We start from the raw sequence: 22,987 nt of genomic DNA, 5'->3' as shown, positions 1-22,987 counted from the left end.
TATATCATCTCAGTGCCCAAGACCTGCTTTTTTTCTCCCTGAAATGCTGTCCTATTACTCTTCTTCATTCACATGAAACCAGCTCTCATAGCCAAAGGTCTACTTTCCCTATTTAGCCATTTATTGAACTGATCAAACATCTTTCATTGGTGCTTCTAATATTATACATTCTTTGTGGATGAAAAAATGTAGCAAGTCCCTCTGCCTACATAGCAATTCTATATCACTATTAACATATGGAATCCTCTACTAAATATCTCTAAACTACCACAGTACTAATTTTGTATAGGACCTTCCTTGGACATTACTCATTTAACTAGTAACTAGAGGAAAAAGATTGATAGCAAAGATTTTGTCAAATCTATACTTTAAAACAATACACTCTTTTTTGGGGGGATTAATTTGGAACCCTCTGGTCTACAGAACACTTAATAGTAACTCAAAGCATGATGTTTTGATCCATACATATGGAATCTTCATGGACTCCATATACAGAAGAGTTTTCTTTTAAATAAATCATAGACAATATGAAGTCCTGTTATGAAAGTACATATCCAAAGCTGTCAAATGTGGCAGAATTATGATAATCCCCCTTAAAGCTTTCTCCCCAAGGTAACCAATCTTCCAAATATCTGACATGCAACATTCCATCTAACTGGTAAGCTGGAACAGCTCACGAACACTTGTTTAACATCTGTGGAATACCTGTGAAGTTATAGTCAACAGGCAGAAATTTGACAAGATCAATAAAATGTACTTTACCCACTCTCCCATCTGACAGGTCAGTGGGAACACAGATGCAGATACCCAGTGATTATGCTCTGAAACACTTGGGAGAAAAGTGAGGAGGAGGGCAATGGTCAGTATTCAGCTAGGCTTTAAGCACTTAGGATGCAGGGACAAGGATGTATCCCCACCATTGCATCTTCCCACATAAAGCAATGTCTGACAGCAACAGACTCATGCTCAACCTAGTGTTTTGTCACACCAAGCAGGTTCTTCTAGCAAGGCTTCAAAATGAAATCCTTCTGGACATACAAACATAAGCGAACACATGAGATAACTAAATTTCTTCTCCTACAGAAAACAAGATGATATTTACAGTCCAATTACTTTATCAGAAGAACATACTGATCATACTGATTTGTGTGTGTGTGTCTGTGTGTGTGTGTGTGTATGTGTGTGTGTGTGTGTTTTCTTTTGGTACTGGAGATTGAACCCATGACACTGCACTTGCTAGGCAAATGCTTTGCCACTGAGCTAGAGCCCAACCCCTGATTTTTAATCTACTATAGGTTTTAAAAACAAACAAAAAATCAAGTAGTAAAACAATTTTTAATTAAAAAGGCTATTAGAAGACTTTAAAGACTATTCGTTTTAGTCACGTACAGTGTTGCAACCCTGTAATTCCCAGCTATTCAGGAGGCAAAAATCAAGAGAACCATGGGTTCAAACAAAAAGCTAGTGAGACCCCCAACCTTAACCAGCTACCTGGGTGTGGTGGGGTATATGTGCAATTCCAAGTACATGGAAAGTAGTAGGAAGATCATGGTCTAAGGCTGGTCCCAGGCAAAAAAAAATTCCAAAAATACTAAAGCAACAAAGAACTGGGTCATGGCTCAGGTGGTATAGTGCCTACCCAGCAAGTTCAAAGCTCTGAGTTCAAATCCTAGTACTACCAATAAAATAAAAGAAACAAAAAAAAAGACTTAGCGGGGCTGGGAATATGGCCTAGAGGTAAAGTGCTTGCCTTGAATACATGAAGCCCTGGGTTCGATTCCTCAGCACCACATATACAGAAAAAGCTGGAAGTGGCGCTGTGGCTCAAGTGGCAGAGTGTTAGCCTTGAGCAAAAAGAAGCCAGGGACAGTGCTCAGGCCCTGAGTTCAAGCCCCAGGACTGGCAACAAAAACCAAACCAAACCAAAAAAAAAGGGACTTAGTTTTGCTGCTTAAGAACATACTAAAACAGTTCTTTTAAAGTGAGTTAAATTTAAAATATGATTTGAAAAATAGCTTGATTTCACTGTTACTTTATAAACTGCAGATTTATTCTTATAAAAGACTCAAATGCCATTTTTAAACCTAAAAATTATAATACAGAAACCTCTCATTTGCTGAATTGCCATGATCTGAAGTGTCATTTACTTAATGCTTTACAGATGTATGATGCCAAATTGTTAGTCAGATTGGAAAGCAAATTTATTTAGGAAAAAAAAAACCCTCCCAGAACACGTTTTCCCCTATATTATTGACATTTTCACGCAGCAGAATTTGAAATGTCATCTATTTGCCCTTTTTATCATCTAAAAATGAAGCTCTCATTTTGTGTTTCCAAGTTAAACATGTTACTCTGCCTACATTTTGTTTAGAGCCCTGTTGTTTCTATAATCACTCAGGCTGGGGCCATGCGCAACTTTGTCATATTTCTAACTAGACTTTTCAGCACACTTTCTCGACTTCTACCCCGAGAGAGCTTTAGTGCTTTAGTCACCACTGAACGGCTACAATGAGGATGGTCTGTTACACAATCCAGCCACTACCCTGGGGCTTTCTGCATATTTAATAAGCTGATACTCAGTGACAGGAAGTGTTAGTTATATCACGAGGTTATTAGTGTTCTGAGTATGAACTGATGAATTTGGGTAATGCTGAATGCATGCCACAGCAAGGAGGCTGAAGAAAAAAATGGAAGATGTGTTCTTTGAAGCTATGAGTGTGCACGAAGGGAAATTTGATATTTGTAATTAATACTGGGGTCTTTCAAACATCCTAACTGTGGACCAAGTAGTCAGCAATATCAGTGTAAATATGACTAAGAAAGTGAAAAAGAAACTGAAATGAGAACATTTTAAAAAGGGAATTTTATTGACTAAAGGTAGTATAAATAATTAACATAGCTACCTGTGTATTATTAGAACCCTTTAACCTGTTAATACTAGTAATTGCAGTAGAATGTGTAAAATCTTTCATAGGCTGTCTCACAATGAGTATATTATTCTCATAGCAGTTATAACTATTTATTATTAAATACATCAATTTTTGAGGCATGGAGAGCTTGCCATAGTTTAGTACATTCTGTAACACACAATCTCTCATACATATAATTGTGGAAAGTTTAATTCTTACTTACAGAAACTTAACTGTCGACTTTCACAGAATTCTGCATATTGGGCGGAATCCATCATTCGAGTCTGTCTTTCTGCTCTCTAGTAGGTAAAAATAAAAAGACACATTTAAAAACAGTAGACTACTATATATATTCTCACAGGTAATACTGTGAAGTACCATTTCTTTGAAATATCATTTTTCTTTCTTTAGTCTAGATGAACAATTAAGTAAGACCATGTATACCGTGATATTTAAAATTACCAACTTAATTATTTTGTGAGGCTTATTTCTTTTGGAAGTAAAGTTTAAAATGTAAGCTTCTACTCCTTTGTTATTGAAACTAAAACCAAAGGATTTAAGTTTCTTAGACTGTGCACTTCTGAAGTTTCTTGTTTATCCTGTTCTTTTAAAGCAAAAGAAAACTGTGAAGGGGCAAAAACCAACAGGAAAACTGTTAGGAACTATTGTTGTCCATCACTTTAAAGCGGTGATTTTTCAATGCTGAAATGGAGTCAGTGAATGAGATCCATACATTCTCCCTTCAGAACATGGTGCCAGAGTTAACAAATCCATATTTTAAATTGCAGAGAAAATAAAGAGAAGGTAAACACAACACAGACCCTTTCATCTGAGTCCAGGTATGATTCACAGTTTGGTATAGCTTCACTCGTGGCTTCTTTGATTCAGTTCAGCAGATGTTTGCTGCTTCACTGTCCCACAAGAGGTAGGATAATTATAATTCACCCATGGTCTGGTGGGAAAGACTATGACCGCTTCCGCTTCCTTGGTAAGGGAAGCATTTGACATGAGACAGGCTGGTAGTTCGTGGAATGGGTTCATGGCCAGCAAGGGGAAAATTTTCCTGAGATTTCAATTTCTCTAATGTTTTGGAAGGACTTTATTATAGTTGTTGAACACAGAATTACCACTTCTTTTCGTTTGTGTAGATGTCTGGATAGTTTTCAAACTGAAATTGCTTTTTAATATACAAGCAAAGTTTTTTTTTCTGAATAATTAATTATTTATTGTCAAAGTGATGTACAGAGGGGTTACAGTTTCATATGTAGCAGTGGGTACATTTCTTGTACAATTTGCTACGTCCTCCCTCATTTTTCAGATTAAAAAGTATACACATTTGTATGTGTGTCAAGTGTGTATAAATATGCACACATAGATACTGTCTTGTGTATGCATCAGAAAACTGTTCTCTTTAAGGGTATTCTTATTAAGTATATTACTGGGTTGATGTTTATGTGCTTGGGGTATTTTTGGTATGTAAATGCATTATTTAGTTTTGGTCCTCTTTTTAAAATATAAGACACAGGACTCAAATATTGTTGATGTAAAACTAAGCAAAAGGAATATTTGTATAACTGAATATAACTGAATTACTATTGCTTATATTATTTTAAAAAAGAAATTCCCCAAGACTGATAACAGTATATTGTTCACATATATCTATTTATATATACAAAATATGTACTGTACCTGATGGTAGCAAAAACTCAGGTTTGAATTTCTAACTCCTAGAAAAAAATGTATGACACATGGTAAACAAGCAGTGATTTTTTTTGGGGGGGGGGTACTAGAGTCAAAACTCGGGGTCTTTTATTTAATAGGCTGACACTCTATCACTGAGCCATTTTACTTACAGGGATGACACTCTATCACTGAGCCATGCTCCCAGTCCTGTTTTTTTGATGGTTATTTTTGAGATAGGGCCTCAAAACTTTTCTGCCTGGGCTGGTCTTAAACTATGATCTTTCTCCAAATAAACTAGGATTAAACTAAGCCACTTGTGCCAGGTTAGAAATGAACTGTTGTTTATCTTCTTGTACAGGTAGGTATTGGAGCTTGAACTCAGGGCTTAGTGCCTTGCTTAGCTTTTGTTTACTCAAGACTGATGCTGTATCTCTTAAACCACACTTCCTCTTTTGTGTTTTTGCTGTTTAGCTGGAGATTCTTGTCTCTCAGATTTGTCTGCCGGGGCTGGCTGAGATCCTCTTGAGTAGTTAAGACTACAGGCATAAGCCACCTATGCCTGGTTAGTAAAGAACATTTCTGAATGAATAAATGCTATTCTGTAGGTCAAATAATGGCTATTATCCTAAAGCAACCAGTCCTGGGCTACCTATGCATTCTTACCTGGTACTCTCCAGCTACGTAGACTCATCTACCCAACATATGGCTAGACAGAAAGGAGTTAGACTCAACTAGGGAAAAATACAGAATCTCCCTAGATTTTTAATACTTTTTCTTCCACCTATTTAATGACTAAGATTTGTTTTCTGTATGTATCTGCAATAAATGATTGTAAAAATCTAAGTTAGAAAAACTTACCTTAAGAGATTGAGTTGCTAGGTAGCCAACTTTAATTAAATGAAGTGTCTGGCTAGGTACAAGATTTTGGCCTGCAAAGATTATCTTCTGACAGTATTTTAAAGATACTTATAAACCTTTCAAAGAATTTAAATGGTTAGAGCTAGCGTTTCATTTTCAGATATTCTCTGCAATGCCTATTCTCTTTTGTTTTCTTATTTATTGTCAAAGTGATGTACAGAAAGGTTACGGTTTCATATGTTAGGCCTTGGGTACATTTCTTGTACTGTTTGTTACCTCCTTCCTCATTCCCCCCTCCCCTGCCATGAGTTGTTCAGTTGGTTTACACCAAATGTTTTTGCAAGTATTGCTTTTGTAGTCGTTTGTCTTTTATCCTTTGTCTCTCGATTTTGATATTCCCTTTCACTTCCCTGGTCCTAATACCAGTATACACAGTTTCCAACGTACTCAGGTAAGTTACAGTGATAGTGCGGGTCCAACCACAGGAAGGGGATACAAGAGGATCATCAACAATAGAAGCTACAGTTTCACATGGCATGTTGAAAGTAATTACAACAGTGATATAACAGTCGATTCCATAACATGGAGTTCATTTCACTTAGCATCATCCTATGCATTCATAAGGGCATAGCTATTAGGCTCTTGTGATCCTCTGCTGTGACTAGACTAAACCTGTGCTAATTATTCCCTATGAGGGAAACCATAGAGTCCATGTTTCTTTGGGTCTGGCTCACTTCACTTAGTATAATTTTTTTCCAGTTACAAAACATCGTAGTTCTTTTTCAATGTCTTCAGCATGTAAGCAGTAACCTTTATTCTAAGGGACATCAGAAAGTGGCCCCAGTGCCTAGCCACACAGGAAATAGTTATTGCAAGGTAAACTATCCTATAAAAAAGATTTATCAGCATGATGTACTAGGGTTGGAGGGTAGCTCAAAGTTTACCTTGTTCAAGTCTCTTCACTTTAAAGATAAGGAAATGGAGATTGAAACCAAAGGTGACTAAGGTAGAGCTGAAACCTGGGGCTCCGAGTTCCAGTGCTAGCCTATTTGTATTATAAAAAGATATCTCTAATCTACCGTAAATATTTTTTACATCAATGTCCTTGTTGGCTGATATATGACCAAGAACTTTAAGAACTGTGAGCAGATTATATGAATTCCAGAGAGCAAGCAAATCTTAAACCAAAGACCCACTTAAATATCAAGACATTAGCCAAATATTAAAGACACTTGGCTTTTATTTTCTGTGTTGATCTACTATAATAAGTATTGAAAAGCTGCTTTTGTTTACTTGGGCCCATGAATTAACCAAAAGCAGGAGAAAAGCTTGGCATCCCAGCTTCCATTTTGTATATAACTTTGCTCCAAGGCATTCTCTGTGTAGTCAATGTGTAGGCAATCACTCTGAGTTCCAGGAAGGACAGGACTGATCAATAACATCTTTATGACAAGAGGCCTGAACTAACCCTAAGGAACAATGGAGCCTCCTCAGGACAGACCGGGCAATAAGACTTGCTGATCCTGGCAAGCGATGACAATGATAACAAGATCTCTCCCAAAGAGGACTGAAATAATGACCAGCCATATCACATTTCAACCAGGCCTGTTTAAAAATTATACATTTCTCTCTCCTTTGAAGCTAGTTCTTTGCCTACCTAAACCTATAGTTCATGTATGTTCCTTCAAAATGACTGAAGATGAATTGAAGTGCTGTCTTCTGAGACACTTACTAAACTTCCTTTCCATTAACCACATCTAATTCTTCTAAGAAATCTCTTGGAAAAAGTACAAATGGAAAAAAGTTATTCGCTTAGTAAAAACAACATGACCAAAATAATGCCCACGTTTTACAATAACAATTTAGATAGCTCCTTTTTGCATCTAAAGATACTGAGATTTAGAGAAATTAAAACTGTTAAGTTAAAGAGGCAAAGTTACAAGTAAAACTTGGATCCTAAACCGACTCTAAGGCACACACATATTTCTCAAGAAGCAACTGCTTATACATGTCATTGTAACTAGAATGGAAGCTATATTCATGTCAGGGTTTAGCTTCTGAGCCAAGTATCAGACTACAAAGTTAATTTTTACAACTGTCATTTTATAAGGGAGTTAAAAAGTTCATATGACAAGCTAGTATGATCATGTAACTCTCATAGTAAAAGTACAAATGTCAGAATTAAAGCTCATTAATCACAGCTGGTTTATCATTGCTTTTATTCATACTGATATTCTCAAATGATACAGTGCTCTCATCTCAGATTGCCACATGAATGGAAGGTCAACTGCAAATAAGTCATCTCTTGTATCTGCAAGTACAAACTGGTTTCTATTTAATCTCTCAATTCTACCCACTCCTTAAAGTTTTCTTTAGGTTATCAGCAACAGTGTTCTTAAATATTCAGAAAAAAATCCTAAAACATATTTTTTTTTACTGACATTGAACCTTTTTAGTATAACAATATAGGAATGTATGTGGAAAAATACATTTTTAAGAACTGTTCCTAAAAATTTCAAATATTAAACTGCAATAGTTTCTTAAAAGATGAAAGAGAATGATGGTACTAGTAGTCACTCATTCTACTACCTAGCAATTACAGCCTTTTCTGGTCATTTTTTTTTTTTTTATATTATCAAACTGAATTACAGAGAGGTTACAGTTTCATACATTAGGCACTGGATACATTTCTTGTACTGTTTGTTACCTTGTCCCTCATTCTTCTGGTCATTTTGAAACAAACATAGGAGGCAGACTTTCAAGCCAGATTAACTAATTTTCTGGGTCCTACTTACATGAGAACATAGAAAAGTAAATATTCCTGCTTATGAAGTACCCAGTACAATTTGTGTTTTCATCATTTTGAACAGACTCATGGTACCTGGTTCACTGGAATTTTCATGCAAAGTTTTGACTTTAGTTAACATGAAGGTGCTGTGTCTTTGTAAATAACTTTCCCTAAGGACAAACCTGGATTACTTACAGCTGGATTACTTACACAGCATATAATTCCCTAAATATACCAATGACATTCTCCTTTGTGTGTCTGTATCTTTTCCTCCTTTTGTTCACACACACACACACACACATTTTTTCAAACTTCTATTTCTCATTGTTCTGCCACTTGGATAACTTTATCTCATATATGTAGATAGACATTTAATGACTTTCTATAAATCAAGCAAAATTAGCTCAAAAGGAAAAAGTCCTTTACTCTTTACATCTTATCAACAGGTAGCACATTCCTGTAATTCCAGCATTTGAAAGTCATAGGCAAGAGTAGGGGCTAGCCTGAGCTACACAGCAGACTGTTTCAATTTTTTTTTTTTTTAAATGTGTGTGCCAGTCCTGGGCTTGAAATCAGGGCCTGAGAGCTGTCCGAGCTTTTTGTTCAAGACTGTGCTGCTTCACTTTTGACTTTTTGATGGTTAAGTGAACATAAGAGGCCCATGGACTTTCCTGGCTGGGCTGCCTGAATCACAATCCTCAGATCTCAGTCTTCTGAGTAGCTAGAACTATAAGCTTGAGAGCCACTGGCACCCAACTCAAAACATTTTTAATTTTTTTCCCCTCTTTCTTCTTAGATTTGTTGTGATGGTCTCCTAAAAGATCTTCTTGCTTCTTCATCTCTTTCCATCAGTTAATCTACCATAGAACAAGAGTAGTCTACCTTTTTTTTTTTCGGTTGGTTGGGGGTTTGAACTCGGGGCCTGGGCACTATCCCTGACATCCTTTGCTCCAGGCTCAACTACCACTCTGAGCCAGGGTCACTCAGGGTTTTCAGGGGTTAACTGGAGATAAGAATCTTACTGATTTTCCTGCCTGGGCTGGCTTTGAACTAGGATCTTCAGATCTCAGCCTCCTGAATAGCTAGGATTACAGGTGTGAGCCATCAGCTCCTGGCAAAAGTAGTTTATCTTTCAAACAATGAAGACAGGACTATGAGAACTGGAGGTGTGGCTCTAGGGCACCAGATATAAGTGAAAAATTGGAGTAAGAGCTTGAGGTCTGGAGTTCAAGCCTCAATAACCCTCAAGAAAAGGTAAGTTAGGATCCTGCCGTTTATGTCCCAAACTCTCCAACAGTTTCCCACTTGATGTGGGCCAGAGCCCAAGTCCTCCCACTGTCCTCTGTCTCTCTAAAGTCTGATTGATCTTGCCTCTGGCTACTCTTCCCACTTCCTGCACTCTAGCCACAATGACCTACAGTGTTGTTTCTCAAAAATACCAAACATTTCTACCCATAAGCCTTTGCATTTGCTGTACTACTGTCTACGCTACCTTACCGAAAGTTATGGTCTGAGGCTTGGATCTTTCACATCTCTGAAATCTCTGTTCAAAGGTTACTTCATCAGACTATGGTCACTTTATGAACACTATGGTCACTTTAAAGGACTGCTCTTTATATTTTTCTCTAGCCCTTAATTTACTTCCCTTTTCTTTAGAATTCTTAAAATCACCTGACATAACAGTATCTATTTGTTTATCATTTCTTTCTCTCCAGCTAAAAAGAATACTTCCTGATGCTAGTAGAGACTTTGTCTATTGTATTTGCTGCTTCTTCAGACTTCACCACATAACAGAATGTACCCACAAATGGGCTCTAGATAAGTTTTTTTCCTCCCCTACATTATGGATAAATTACTACGCTAAGGCAAGATTTCCTAGCCTCCATGGTGCTGACATTTTAGGCTATAGATTTCTCTGCATGGAGGTTGTCCTAGGCACTGGATATTTAGTAGTGCCTCTCCATTCACTAGGTGTCTGCATCATCTGCCTAGCCTTACCTCCTGGCTTGAGAAAATAAAAAAAAGTCTCCAAACACTGTGAAACACTACTGGGGGAGGAATGGGGGGAGTTATTCTCAGCTGAAAACAGTCTAAGGGAAGGGCTGCCTCTCTTACCCATTGTTATACATGGCTCTGTACATTGTCTCTTTAATTCTCAATTTCAAGATGAGATATCTGTTTTTAAAATGAAGATGTTATGGCTCAAATATACAGTGCAGGAAGTTTGGCCAAGGTTGCTAAGCAAGTAAGGTATGCTGCAATCTGAAGGGAAGGTTGCTTTACTGTGAGGCCTGTGTTCTTGGAGGTTGTGCTGTATGTGTACAGGTAAGAATTAAAGAAGTAAACAAATATTTATATATTATGCCAAGGATATTTATGGAACCTTCATAAGTGAAACTTGTAAAACTAGAGATGCTTTGAAGGAAAGAAAGGAAATTCAGAATCCACTCTATTTCCCCTATCTTTTATTATTTTTTTTTATAAGACATCTCTCATTTAAGCACCAACCACGGAACAGAACTTGAAAGCCTACATAGCCTGCCCTTCAAGAATCAAGCTCTGTGCCTCTCTTTTCTAACTAGGCCATTTTACATGTGAGGCTCACAAAGTGGCCATGATACTGAAAGAACAACTAATCCCACACATGGGTCAGAGTGATCAGTTAATAATGTGAATCACACTGTGTCACTTCTATTAAACCTCTCCTGATTCTGACATCATGGTGTTGTGAAAACTCTTATCTGTAGAAACTCTTATCTGAGGAACAGAGTCCCTCGGTAACATAGACCAGAAAAGCAGCCCTCCGTTTCACTCTGCTAAGCCAATTCAGTAGGATTTCCCATCCCTTACTCCTCTATCTTTCTGAAAGCTATACTACCACTGCCAACAGTGTTAAGGAGTAGCAGATAAAAATGTCTCCAAGACATATTATGATGTAGTTTATAGCTTTTTTTTTTTTTTTTTGGCCAGTCCTGGGCCTTGGACTCAGGGCCTGAGCACTGTCCCTGGCTTCTTCCTGCTCAAGGCTAGCACTCTGCCACTTGAGCCACAGTGCCGCTTCTGGCCGTTTTCTGTATATGTGGTGCTGGGGAATCGAACCTAGAGCCTTGTGTATCCGAGGCAGGCACTCTTGCCACTAGGCTATATCCCCAGCCCCTAGTTTATAGCTTTTACTGCTTATGATTTCTGTTGATTGTCTTACTCTCCCAGTTTATAATCAAAAACTTGAAAATATATGCTTGAAAACATACTAGAAAATCCTCATATATTTAGCAATACTATCCTAATTAAGAAGCAAGATGGATAAATTATAGTTAGGAACTTTCAACTAAAGGAAAACATGGCTGTAAATAAGCTGAAAATAAGTGAGGATACCAAAGCTCGCTTAGCAGTAAGTCTGAATCACACAGGCTTCAAAAACTCAAAAAGAATAAAGATGAAACTATAAAAAGATGAATAATGAAGTCTATTACACTATGTTCAGTAAAGGAATGAAGTCACTAGGAAAAATTCTCAAGGGAATATATTATAGAAGAAAAAGAGGCTTTTTACAATTTGATAGCTACTCAGATTAGAAAGCAAACAAAATTAAATTGTTTATCCCTCTAAAAAGAGTGCTCTTAATCATTTTAAAGCTAAAGTTCCTTTTCTCGCAATTAGCTGCGTAGTTTCCATGAGTCAGAGATGAGAGGGCTCACCGAGCAACATCTGCCACAGAGGCTGATCCAGCTGGGAACACGAGTTACTACAGAACAACAGACAGAAAACTGTCCTTTCTGATATGCCAAGACTTACTCACTGAAAAAGAAAGAAAATGAGTTTCCACCAAACATGACTTTCATGAGAAAAGAGCAGTAAGCACAATATTCAAATTAGCTTTGGTTTCAAATGCAATAAATAGAAACTCAAAAACACAAATTCACAAAACAGGAAAAAGCAGAAATATCTACATCAGAAAATTAGTATCTATTTTAATTATTATCTTAAAACTATTTTAAATATTTGTTAAAATTATGAATTCAAAACATTCTTTATAAAGCAGAATTAACCTTTAAAATAACTGTGTCAAAAAGATGTCTGAATGAAAATGTCCTACAGAGGACATCTGAGGAAGTTGTAGCTATATTCAGATTCAATGTTTCAAGTAGCCAAAGCATAACAGCACAACAGCTGCCTGGTGGGCTTTCAAGAATGCAGAAAAGCAAAATCCCCTGGAATCATAAATGCAAACCCTGTAATTATGGGTATTTAACAAAATGGCTTTTGTTAAGATACTTGATGATGAAATTAAATCCCAACCTCTTAGATGTCAGTGTTCAAGTTTTATTTGGCATTTATTTATAAGGGAATGTCTTAAGATAGTATAAATGTTAGATGATTAAATGTCATTGGCCACTAGGTCCTGGTTGTAGGTAAGGTGTCTCAATGGGCATGCAAAGAGCATGGAGAATGGATTCACAGGGCAGATGAAAAAAGGAGGACTGTCTTGCTAACTTGGTACTTGGAGATAGTATTTCACCTTAAAGAGAGCAACCACAAGAGCTTTAATGAAGCCAAGGACAACTTTGGCAGTAGGAGGAAGGAGCAATTAAAGGTGGATAAAGTGAAATAAGGAAGAACTATAGCACCAAACAACAGTAGAACTGTCCTCTTGGAAGAACAGCAATTCACTTCTACGCTACAGATGAACAAACAGAAGCTCACTGATATCATGGCTTAAAAAAGACATAAAACAAAACAAAACATAAAAACATAACACTTTTTTGAAATAATTTTAGATTTATAGAAAAACTACAAGAAAAGCATAGAACATTCTTGTATACTTCTTATCCAGTCAACACCCCAAACATACTTTAACTGATCTTGAAAGCTAGGCAAGTTGGTTCAGTATTTGCATGAGTTTCTGTGGCTTTTTATCAAGACATACTGCTAGAAAGAGTTAGTTCCCTATTTGGAAACTAGTGCTCTTTCTGTTAGATCACTGATTGTTTTAGTAATACTCCCGACTCAGATTAAACTTTTGTATCTGATCAACTATGATCAGTCACATATTACTGGACATTGATATTACATGTTACCATTTAAGGACTTGTAAGATTTATAATAATATAAAAAATTCTATCTGAAATGTTCTTTAGTGGCTCTGATGAGAAACTGGTTTTGTTTTTGTAGAATTGAAACACTCAAATTTGAGCAATGTACAGCTTTGATAAAATCTAGAACTGTATTCTAAAACAAATAGGTTCCTTAATAAGACATAAGGAGACTATGTGTATAGTAGCTATTGAAATGTAGACTACATTTTTGAAGTCATTGTGCTGGGGATGGCAGTCAATGTTAGGTATAACAATAACTTAATATCACATATGCTGTAAATTTTGTGTTTCTGGTTCGAGTCAGTGAGGGGAATATTATCTACTGTACCACATCAGGTATCCTGTAAGTATAATTGAATTGAACATGCCCTATTGCTTTGCATATCCTTCTTTGCATACTGCTCTTTATAGGAAGTGGAAAAAAATACAGTCCAGATGGTACTTATTTTCTATAGGACATTATTTTAATTTCACAAGTAACAGGATGGATATTTTGATTAACAAAAAATAAAAATAACTACCTAAAATCAAATCCTTTCCCCTATTTTCTTCCGGAATTTAAAAGGCAGGAAACATACTAATAAATAGTGAATGATTTTTTTCAACCTTTTGATGTCAAAAGTCTTAATGAATAAACCTCTCAAATTAGTATGTCTTTTAGACTGGAACACATTAAGACATTAACACTTGTCCTGTGGCTATGATTGTTCTGAGAAAAATCAGAGCCTATGGCAGAATATTCCTTCACTATAAAAACAAACTTAATTTGTCAATTATCTTGGAAAGAGGAAAATCAATGTCCTGGTGAAAGGTTAAGTGGAGCTTTGGAACTGACAGTGAAAAGCCAAGTAATACTAATGTTTGAGGGCTAGGATGAGCCATTTCAACATTAAAAGATGACAAATTTACACAGCAGATTATCTTCTCTCATGGCATAAGAAGTATGTAGCACAACTTATGAAACTTATGAATACATTTCCCTGGAAAAAGCTGGAACAGATTTTATAAGAAAATCTCAGTCTTCACTGGCAACTGGGAAGATAGAATCCTGTCAATCCTATCATAACAAAGCACATAGGAGATCAAGTCTTTCCAATTATCCAACTGCTAACCAGCACAATTTTATACTTAAAACACTAATTACCTGGTGATACAAAGTATATTCTCAACTTACCCATCTAGGGGATCATTCATAGATTTTATTAGTTAAGAATATTTTTTCACTACATACAATATAATCCCAAATTAAAGTTACTTAGGCAAGACAAGTTTATCTTTCCTCATGTACATGAATATTGAAGACAACCATTCTGACCTGACAAGCAGATAACTACTTCAGGCTGACAACGTTTTGGGCTTGAAATAACCACACACTGAGGTCACTGAAGCCCTGGTCTTCTCAGCATCTACACTCATGTTTGAGGTTGTGGCCTTGTCTTGATGATTCATACTGGTGATTATATCTGTTATATCTGTTATCTATCTATCTATCTATCTATCTATCTATCTATTATAGCTGTTATATCTGTATATATCAATGAAATGTAGAAAGGAAAAAAGAAAGGTATACTACTCTTCCTCATTAAAGAGAACTACTGGAAAGCCCCATGAAATATTTTGTTACTACCTTTATTTTACTTACTACATTTCACTGGCCACAACTAATCATCATACCTAGCTACAAGTTATGAAGACCTAGCTACAAGATATGAAGATGTAGAATTTTGTCTTGATGGCAAAATATCTAGGTACAAGCCTGAGTTCTGATCTAAAGGAATGACAAAGTGATTATTTGGTGCCACGTCGGTATCTCTGCCATGTGATACGAGAGGGAGGTATAATATTCATTTCATTTATGTGATCTACTATGCTGTTTTCTAGAACTGATTTTCAGCAGTCATAGGGTTAAAAAAATGAAGATTCTTCTCCATTACATTACTCACTGCTCGTTATTCACTACTCGTTACTTACTGCTCAGTCTTTTCTGTTACGAAGGGGGTCTCATGAACATTTTTCATAATACAAAGTAGAACAATGATGTTCCTGACTGCACCTTCCATGTCACTTAGGTGACAGCCTCATGCCACTGTGCCATGCGATTGGTTAACATAGGGTCTGTGACCTTTTTGCTCTGTTTGTCTCAAACTTTGATCCTCCAAATCTCTGCTTTCTGGTTATTTAGAATATCAGCATGAGCCACTGCACTCAGAAACTGTGTATATTCTGTATTAAAATTGTGTTGTAAAGGTGATATACAGAGGGGTTACAGTTATGTAGGTAAGGTTATGAACACATTTCTTCTTGAACATTCTTGAATGTTGAATATTCTTGATACAGAAAATTTTCAGTGGGAGAAGCCATTAGATACTACAGTGTAAGAATGCCCTCACTAGCAATTATGCAGGTATGTGTACTCTACTATGTCAATATCGTGCTAATATCCCATCTCTCCTCTCATGAGAAGAATTTCCCCTCTTATTTAAAGTGTCAAGAGGTCTTATGATACTAGCAATGGAAGAGAGATGATGTAGAGATTGAATATTAAGCCTGCCTTTTAAAAATAAAATGCCCATTGGAAACTTTCAGAAATAGCTGATTTTGAGAATATATATATAAGACTTTTTAACATTGAAGTGCCTGTCAATGTTCTTTAAAAATATTCATGAGGGGCTGGGGATATAGCCTAGTGGCAAGAGTGCCTGCCTCGGATACACGAGGCCCTAGGTTCGATTCCCCAGCACCACATATACAGAAAACGGCCAGAAGCGGCACTGTGGCTCAAGTGGCAGAGTGCTAGCCTTGAGCGGGAAGAAGCCAGGGACAGTGCTCAGGCCCTGAGTCCAAGGCCCAGGACTGGCAAAAAAAAAAAAAAAAAAAAAAAAAAAAAAAAAAAAATTCATGAGAAGTTTAAAATGGTGTTTGAATAAAATATGCATGGATGAATAGAAGAAAAAAAACCCAAATCAAAATAACGCCAGTTATTTGTAAATCACCAAGGCCTCATACTTTTTCATTGTGGCTACCAATATAGAGTAATTTGTTAGGTAAAACTAAGCATTCTGTGCTGCAAGAAAAGTGTTTGGTATTCTGATTATATGGCAATAATGTGAGGCTTCAAAACATACATTTAGTAGACATGCTTTAAATTTCCTTCAGGAAAGTTAATGACTATTTTTTTAACAGCTAGGGAATGCAAGCATTCTTTTCCATATTCCATGAGAGAAGCCTACTCTAGTCAATTAAATGAAGAAGAGAAGGAGAGAGGGAATAGATAAAAGAGAGGGAAATTAAAGAGGAAGGAAGGAAAGGAGAGAGGGGGAAAGGGAGAAGAGAGTGAGAATGAAAGAGAAAAGAAAAGTTCACCTGTCCAACCAGATTCTTATTTTAATTAGGAAATTGTATTTTTGACAGTTTAAAGAGAATATTATGTGGGAAAACAAAAATAAGTATTTAATCTGGCAGGTGAAAATGAATTTACAATTTCAACATACTTGGAGAACAAGGAGAATTCCAATATGAAGAGAAACTAATAAAAAATTTAAATATTTGATGAATACACTTTTTTTTTTTTTTTTTGGCCAGTCCTGGGCCTTGGACCCAGGGCCTGAGCACTGTCCCTGGCTTCTTCCCGCTCAAGGCTAGCCACAGCGCCGCTTCTGGCCGTTTTTTTTCTGTATATGTGGTGCTGGGGAATCGAACCTAGGGCCTCGTGTATCCGAGAGAGGCACTCTTGCCACTAGGCTATATCCCCAGCCCCATGATGAATACACTTTTTAACTTATTCTGAAGAAACATTTTCATTGCAATGTCTTGTAATTTTGGTGAGATTATTTTTAAGAGACAAAGCTTGACTGGAAGGACACTTATTTTCTGTTTGTCATTCTGTAAACTTGAGTGGGAGCTTGTTTTACTTATGCATGTGTCATTTTTCTTTATGTCTAAAATCACCATATAATACATGTCCCTTTAGATTTTAAAGGAGAATTAGATTTAGATTACAAAAAATATTTTTTTGAGATAAGGGTACTCTGTAGTCCAGGCTAGCCTCAAACTGGGGATCCTTCTGCTTCAGCCTCCGGAGTACATAAAGAAAACCATCTTTGAAATAAAACATGAGGGCTGGGAATGTGGCTTAGTGGCAGAGTGCTTGCCTAGCATGCATGAAACCCTGGGTTCTGTTCCTCAGTACCACATAAATAGAAAAAGCCGCATGTAGTGCTGTGGAGTACAGAGAGGTTCAGAGACAGTGCTCAGGCCCCGAGTTCAAGTCCCAGGACTGGCAAAAAAAAATCAGTGAAATAAAACATGGTAGTCTCAGATCAATGTGTATATGTGTGAGTGTGTGAGTGTCTGTGTGAGAGAGAGATTGAGAGAAAAATTGTAAATTGTAAGTGATATTAGGGAGAGAGAAGGGAAGGAGAGAAAAGTGAAAGGTGCATTAAAATGATGAGTAGATGGCTGGATGGGTGACCCAAGGTACTAGGCAGCTAAGGTATTGCCTCTTCTTGCTGCCTCCACCACTGCAAGATTACTCTGCAATTGTATATGTTGGCAGGATATAGCATGATCCTGTGTTTTAGGCACAACACCAAGGCTCAGGCTGGGACACCTGACACAGCTGTGTCAGTCAGACATCAACTCCTAAGATATGGGACTGGGAATGTGCAATTGTGCCTCTTTCTGCACAGGCGATATTGTTAACTTGGGAACAGCTGGTGGTATGCTGTAGCTCAGGTTAAAAAAAATAGCTAAGCAGAAAATTAAGCCTATGTAGAAATATAAGCATACATAATTAAATATATACTTAACCTTTATGTGCTCCACAGATTCTACATAAATCTGAGATTCCTGTACAGTCTGCACTCCAGGCACCAGAGCACAGGAGTTACTCTCAGCAAAGTGCCAAAGACACTTGACACATGACAATTTTGCTTCAAACAAAATTCACCTATTTCTTATATGTAACTAACACATAATATTAGCATCATACTTACTAAGCCATATCTCTTAATAAGCACCAAGACACTACCAGAAACTTGAACATAAATATGATCTTCCTAAAAAAAACAACAATGCAGAGGTGTTCAATTTTGCTTCACAGTCATTTTTAATATCAGCAGTTTTCCATTCCCCCCCAGAACAAGCTTCATAAGAAGAGTTGTCAAGGATGGGAAAGAATTAAGTCTCAATGAAATTTAGTGACAGCAGAAAAGTTAAAACAAAAATATAAAATCCTCCAATTCATGAATGTTCAAAGTTTTAAAAAATATTAAAATATACTAATTGCACAGGAAAAATTTTGCTGTTACATTTCCACAATTTAACATATATATTTCAGTCAATCTAACCTCTCATCACTCTCCCTGACTCTTTCCCTTCTTTTAAAATCAAGTTTGAAAGGTTTCATTATTCTATTTTCATAAATGCAAACAGTTTCGACCATTCCAAGAAAAATGTGCCCTCTTTCCATAAGGCCCAAGATTAGGTAAAACCCTGAAAACAGAAAACTGGATGATCACTGACATCTCATGGTTTTTCTGAAACATTTCCAACTTCCTAGGATCTCTCACTAGAATTTTTTATTTTTCCCACAATAATACAGTACTTATTGATTAACACACTCCCTACTCTTCAAATTTCTTTTCAGGTTCAAAATCACTTTTCCTCTTCTCTTTTGAATCAAAATTCTTTTGAAATAGTTCTCTCTCAACTCATGATTAAGAGATGAACAATCTGATTAGCACAAATATGCAAATAACCCACTGTCCTTGGCCCTTCTTGAGTTTATAAAATTTTTGAAAGAACCACAGTTATCTCTTATCAATTATGGTTTAAAAAACTGTGGAATTGAGATATGAGTTTTTACATTTACAAAGAAAATGTGATAAATCTGTTATCTTTTCAAATGTGATTTTGTTCAGAAATTAACAAGTGGTTGAAAAAATAGCCGAAGTAAGAGAAAATACCTTCATCCATCTCAAAATTATGAGGCTAGTAACCATACACAATAAGCTCAGGCAATTGTTCCAGGTGTAGAAAGACTGGAAGAAACATACAACTTTCTTATTGCTTTCCTTCTCCTGATAGTACAGGTGATACTTGGCAAGTTTTCTAATCTTTGTCTTCATCATGTTAAAATAGCAAACATGAGATAGTATACACGTACACGCACACACACACACACGTCAGGGATTAGGATAGTATTTGTCACATAATAAGTGTTATGCAAGGCCCTTCTTTCCCACTATTGCTTTGAGGTCACTGCAATTTACTCAACTTTCTTGGTGGATGTCTTCACCATGGCCAACTTAAAACAATCATCAACAGCAGAATTTTTGCAATACTTTGAATGAAAATAACAAACATAAAAGTCTTATAGGTTACTTCAAGCAAAAGAAATTGCTATAGAACTCAAAGACAACTGAATGTTTCTCCTGTTTAAAAGTCAAGTGTTAAAAATTTGCTGAACTTTTCTGTGTACTAATAGATATTTTAACAGAAATGTATGTATACATAATACATACATACATAGATCTTTGGGAATATTTTCATTATATTAGCTTACTTGTTTACATAATACATAGTTTCTAAGCACCTCTATAGTTACATATTACTTTGGGTGCTGGAGATTTCTGCAAAAACTTGTGCCCCCTGGAGCTTGTGTTCTATTGGAAGAAGAAGAATATGGCTAGGCAAGGTGGTATGTGCCTGTCATCTTATTGACAAAGGGAAGCACAGAGAGGAGGCTACACAGTCTAAGCTGGCCTAGGCATAAAGTAAGGTAGTATCTTGCCAAGAACACGAAAAAGACAGAGTGGCTTAAGTGGCAGATTATCAGTTTAGCAAATTCAACACCCTGAATTCAAACCCCAGGAATAACAATCCCCCTGCCAACTCCCCTTTAGGCCCTCCTCCCCAAAACAACCAACCAACCAACAAAACCCAGCACAGGTATGGAAGTCTGGTCTCAGCATGTTAGTATCATAGTCTGGTTCTGATGAGAACTTTTCTTACTGGCTTACAGATGGCTGTGTCCCTGCACAGCAGAGAGCTAGTCTTCCTAATCTTGCAGGTTTCTTGCTAATCCTTTATGAGAACTTATCCTTGTAACTTCATCTAAACCCATTATCTTTCAAAGGCCTTGGTCTCTAAATAGTACCATGTGGGTTGTTAGGACTTCAATAAACAGGTTGTTGAGAAACACAAATCAGTCCACAGCACCTTTTTAATGGTATGTCTCTGACATGTGAGCAGAGATCTGAAAGAAATGAGAGGACTAAAAACCAGTGCAAAGTATCAATATGTTTGTCTAGTTCAGAGCCACAGAATTAACACTGGGGGTGGGGTGGGGAATGAGCAAGAGAGTGAGTAAGGGGGTGGGGAGAGAAACACACACACACAGAGAGAGAGAGAGAGAGAGAGAGAGAGAGAGAGAGAGAGAGAGAGAGAGAGAGAGAGAGAGAGAGAGAGAGAAAGAGGATAAGCCAATATATCCAGCAACAATGAGGGTCCACAGTGACTTTAACAAGAGTTTCTGGAGAGCAGTGAAGATCTAAGTGTAAGTCAAGTGGGTTCTGAAGAGAGTTGGAAGACAACACATGGAACCTCTTTTGAGTTTTTATATTTAAGGTACAATAAATAAATTAGGCCAAGAGGCAATTCAAAAGGTCACTTACAATATACTTACAAAATAATACTTAAATAATAGAGCTATAACAGGTTTTATAAATCTCTAGACCATCAAAAGCCATAGTGAGAGGAAAATTTACACCTCTAATATTCCTCTGTGAAACAAGAATTATTTTCTTAGGATAGTACCTATAAGTATTTTTTTAACTCAAAGAACATAAAAAGAGATGTGTTTTTAAAATGTGTTTAATAAATGCTGTCACATATATTTCCATATAGTTGAATCAACTGATGCTTCCACTAAGACATGAAATTGTCTACTTTTGCCAACCCATGCAAGCAAACTGGATAATTCTTGGTGCAATTTACATGAAATACACTTGCTACTTTAATAAAGTATGATTTATTTTTCCTAGCTTTGATTTTGTAGGTAGGAAGCAGAAAAATGAGATTTGGTATTAAAATGTATTACAATTCATGAATTTTCTTATGGCTGTCTCCTTCTTCAGAGAACCTGTACTATTTTGAATAATATTTATAGTCATTATATGTGAAAGAGCCCAAGCCCCAAACAAGAGGGAGGAATAATTTACTAATAAGACCCTGAGACACCAGTGGAGGAATTTTAAGGAATATTTTATTAGCTTGAGACGACTGATAGTCCAAAGAAATAAAATCCAGTTTACCAGAATAACCCATTACTCCAATTAGGTTGTGCATAGAAGATCAGTACTTTTCTCTTATGTGTTTGGCTTATTTCTCATAACACATTATCTCCAGGGGTCACCTTCAAATGGTAGAATATCTTCATTTTAAAAGGCTGAATACTTTACACATATATGTTGCATATGTATATCACCCTATCTAGCATGCATCTCATCTATCTATCTATCTATCTATCTATCTATCTATCTATCTATCTATCTATCTATCTATCTATCTCTTCTTTCTTATTCTTTACCACCACCAGCAGCATCAACATCAACTATATGTCTACCTATCGATCCATTCATCCACCACTCTCTTTACAGTCCACTTCTCTTTATCTACCTACCTATCTTTGAAACTTTGCATGTAGTTCTCAAGATACTCCCACCTTAGACTTGAAAGCACTCACATTCATAATGAACAATCATGTGCACATATTCTAGCTATAAAAGAATATCTTATGCATTGCATATAGACAAATATTTACACAAAGCTTCCAATGTTAGAGGCACTATGCTAAAAAGATATAATAAGAGGTAAGTATAGGTCCTTATCTAGCAAGCTTATTTAGCAAATTAAACTAAACTAACCAAACATAAGTAGTTACACCACAATTTCTCACATACTAATATATCTGAACTGAGATGATGGGGAAGAAAAGCAAACATCTATTTAGAAAATCCCTTCAAGTAGTGTGTGAGTGTGTGTGTGTGTGTGTCTGCGTGAACTCGGGCATGTACGCACATAGGTGCTGTCAAATGGCACAAGCATGCATTTGGAAGGCATACGGGCTGAAAAGGGTGGCTGAGCACCATTATAAAACATGTTCTAAGACCATACTAAAAGACCTCTGTAGAAAGAGGAGAAGGCCAAAAGGCAGTACCTGGCAGCACTTGATCCACTGACTGGACTAATTCTGTGAAAGTTCCAGACATGTTTTCACATAATGGATTATACTGATCAAAAGTATTGTGGTTTAAGCTACAATTCTTAATTCTAAGCAACGACATATAAGTAAGTCTAATTGTACTCAACAGCTTAATTTTTATGATGTACCAAAAAGAAATCAAGAATACAAAGAAAGAATGGAAATGAATTATCTATATCAAACAAGAGATCTGTTAATTTCACTAAAACTGAAGCATTAAAAAGATAAAAATGTAGCCATAGAATGTACTTGGTTTCCTATTTGGACATACTAACTTGTGCTGGAGTGTGGCTCAAGTAGTAGAGTGATGGCCATGAAATACTAACTTGTTGCGATTAAACCAGTAAGGATAAATAAAAGCCAGACTATATAACAACAATCTACCCAC

The 22,987-nt window shown here is 36.5% G+C and overlaps 1 protein-coding gene and 1 long non-coding RNA gene across 3 annotated transcripts in view; one reads left to right on the top strand and one right to left on the bottom strand.

Annotated features, from left to right (window-relative positions):
• Positions 1 to 22,987, bottom strand: part of Supt3h (SPT3 homolog, SAGA and STAGA complex component) — a 241,970-nt gene that overhangs the window by 60,707 nt on the left and 158,276 nt on the right. For both annotated transcript variants that reach the window (XM_048347678.1, XM_048347679.1), the window contains one exon: positions 3,133 to 3,208. In XM_048347678.1, coding sequence (XP_048203635.1) covers positions 3,133 to 3,208 — 76 coding nt within the window. The remainder of the gene's footprint in view (positions 1 to 3,132; positions 3,209 to 22,987) is intronic.
• LOC125352528 lies at positions 1,160 to 22,644 on the top strand. Its single transcript, XR_007211179.1, has 3 exons — positions 1,160 to 1,184; positions 7,652 to 7,654; positions 22,373 to 22,644. It is a non-coding gene; the product is annotated as an uncharacterized LOC125352528 (long non-coding RNA).

The sequence above is a fragment of the Perognathus longimembris genome, chromosome 6, assembly GCF_023159225.1.
Source record: "Perognathus longimembris pacificus isolate PPM17 chromosome 6, ASM2315922v1, whole genome shotgun sequence".
Classification (NCBI taxonomy): Eukaryota; Metazoa; Chordata; class Mammalia; order Rodentia; family Heteromyidae; genus Perognathus; species Perognathus longimembris.
The sequence above is the reverse complement of the archived record's forward strand: the minus strand, read 5'-3'. Positions and strand labels throughout refer to the sequence as shown.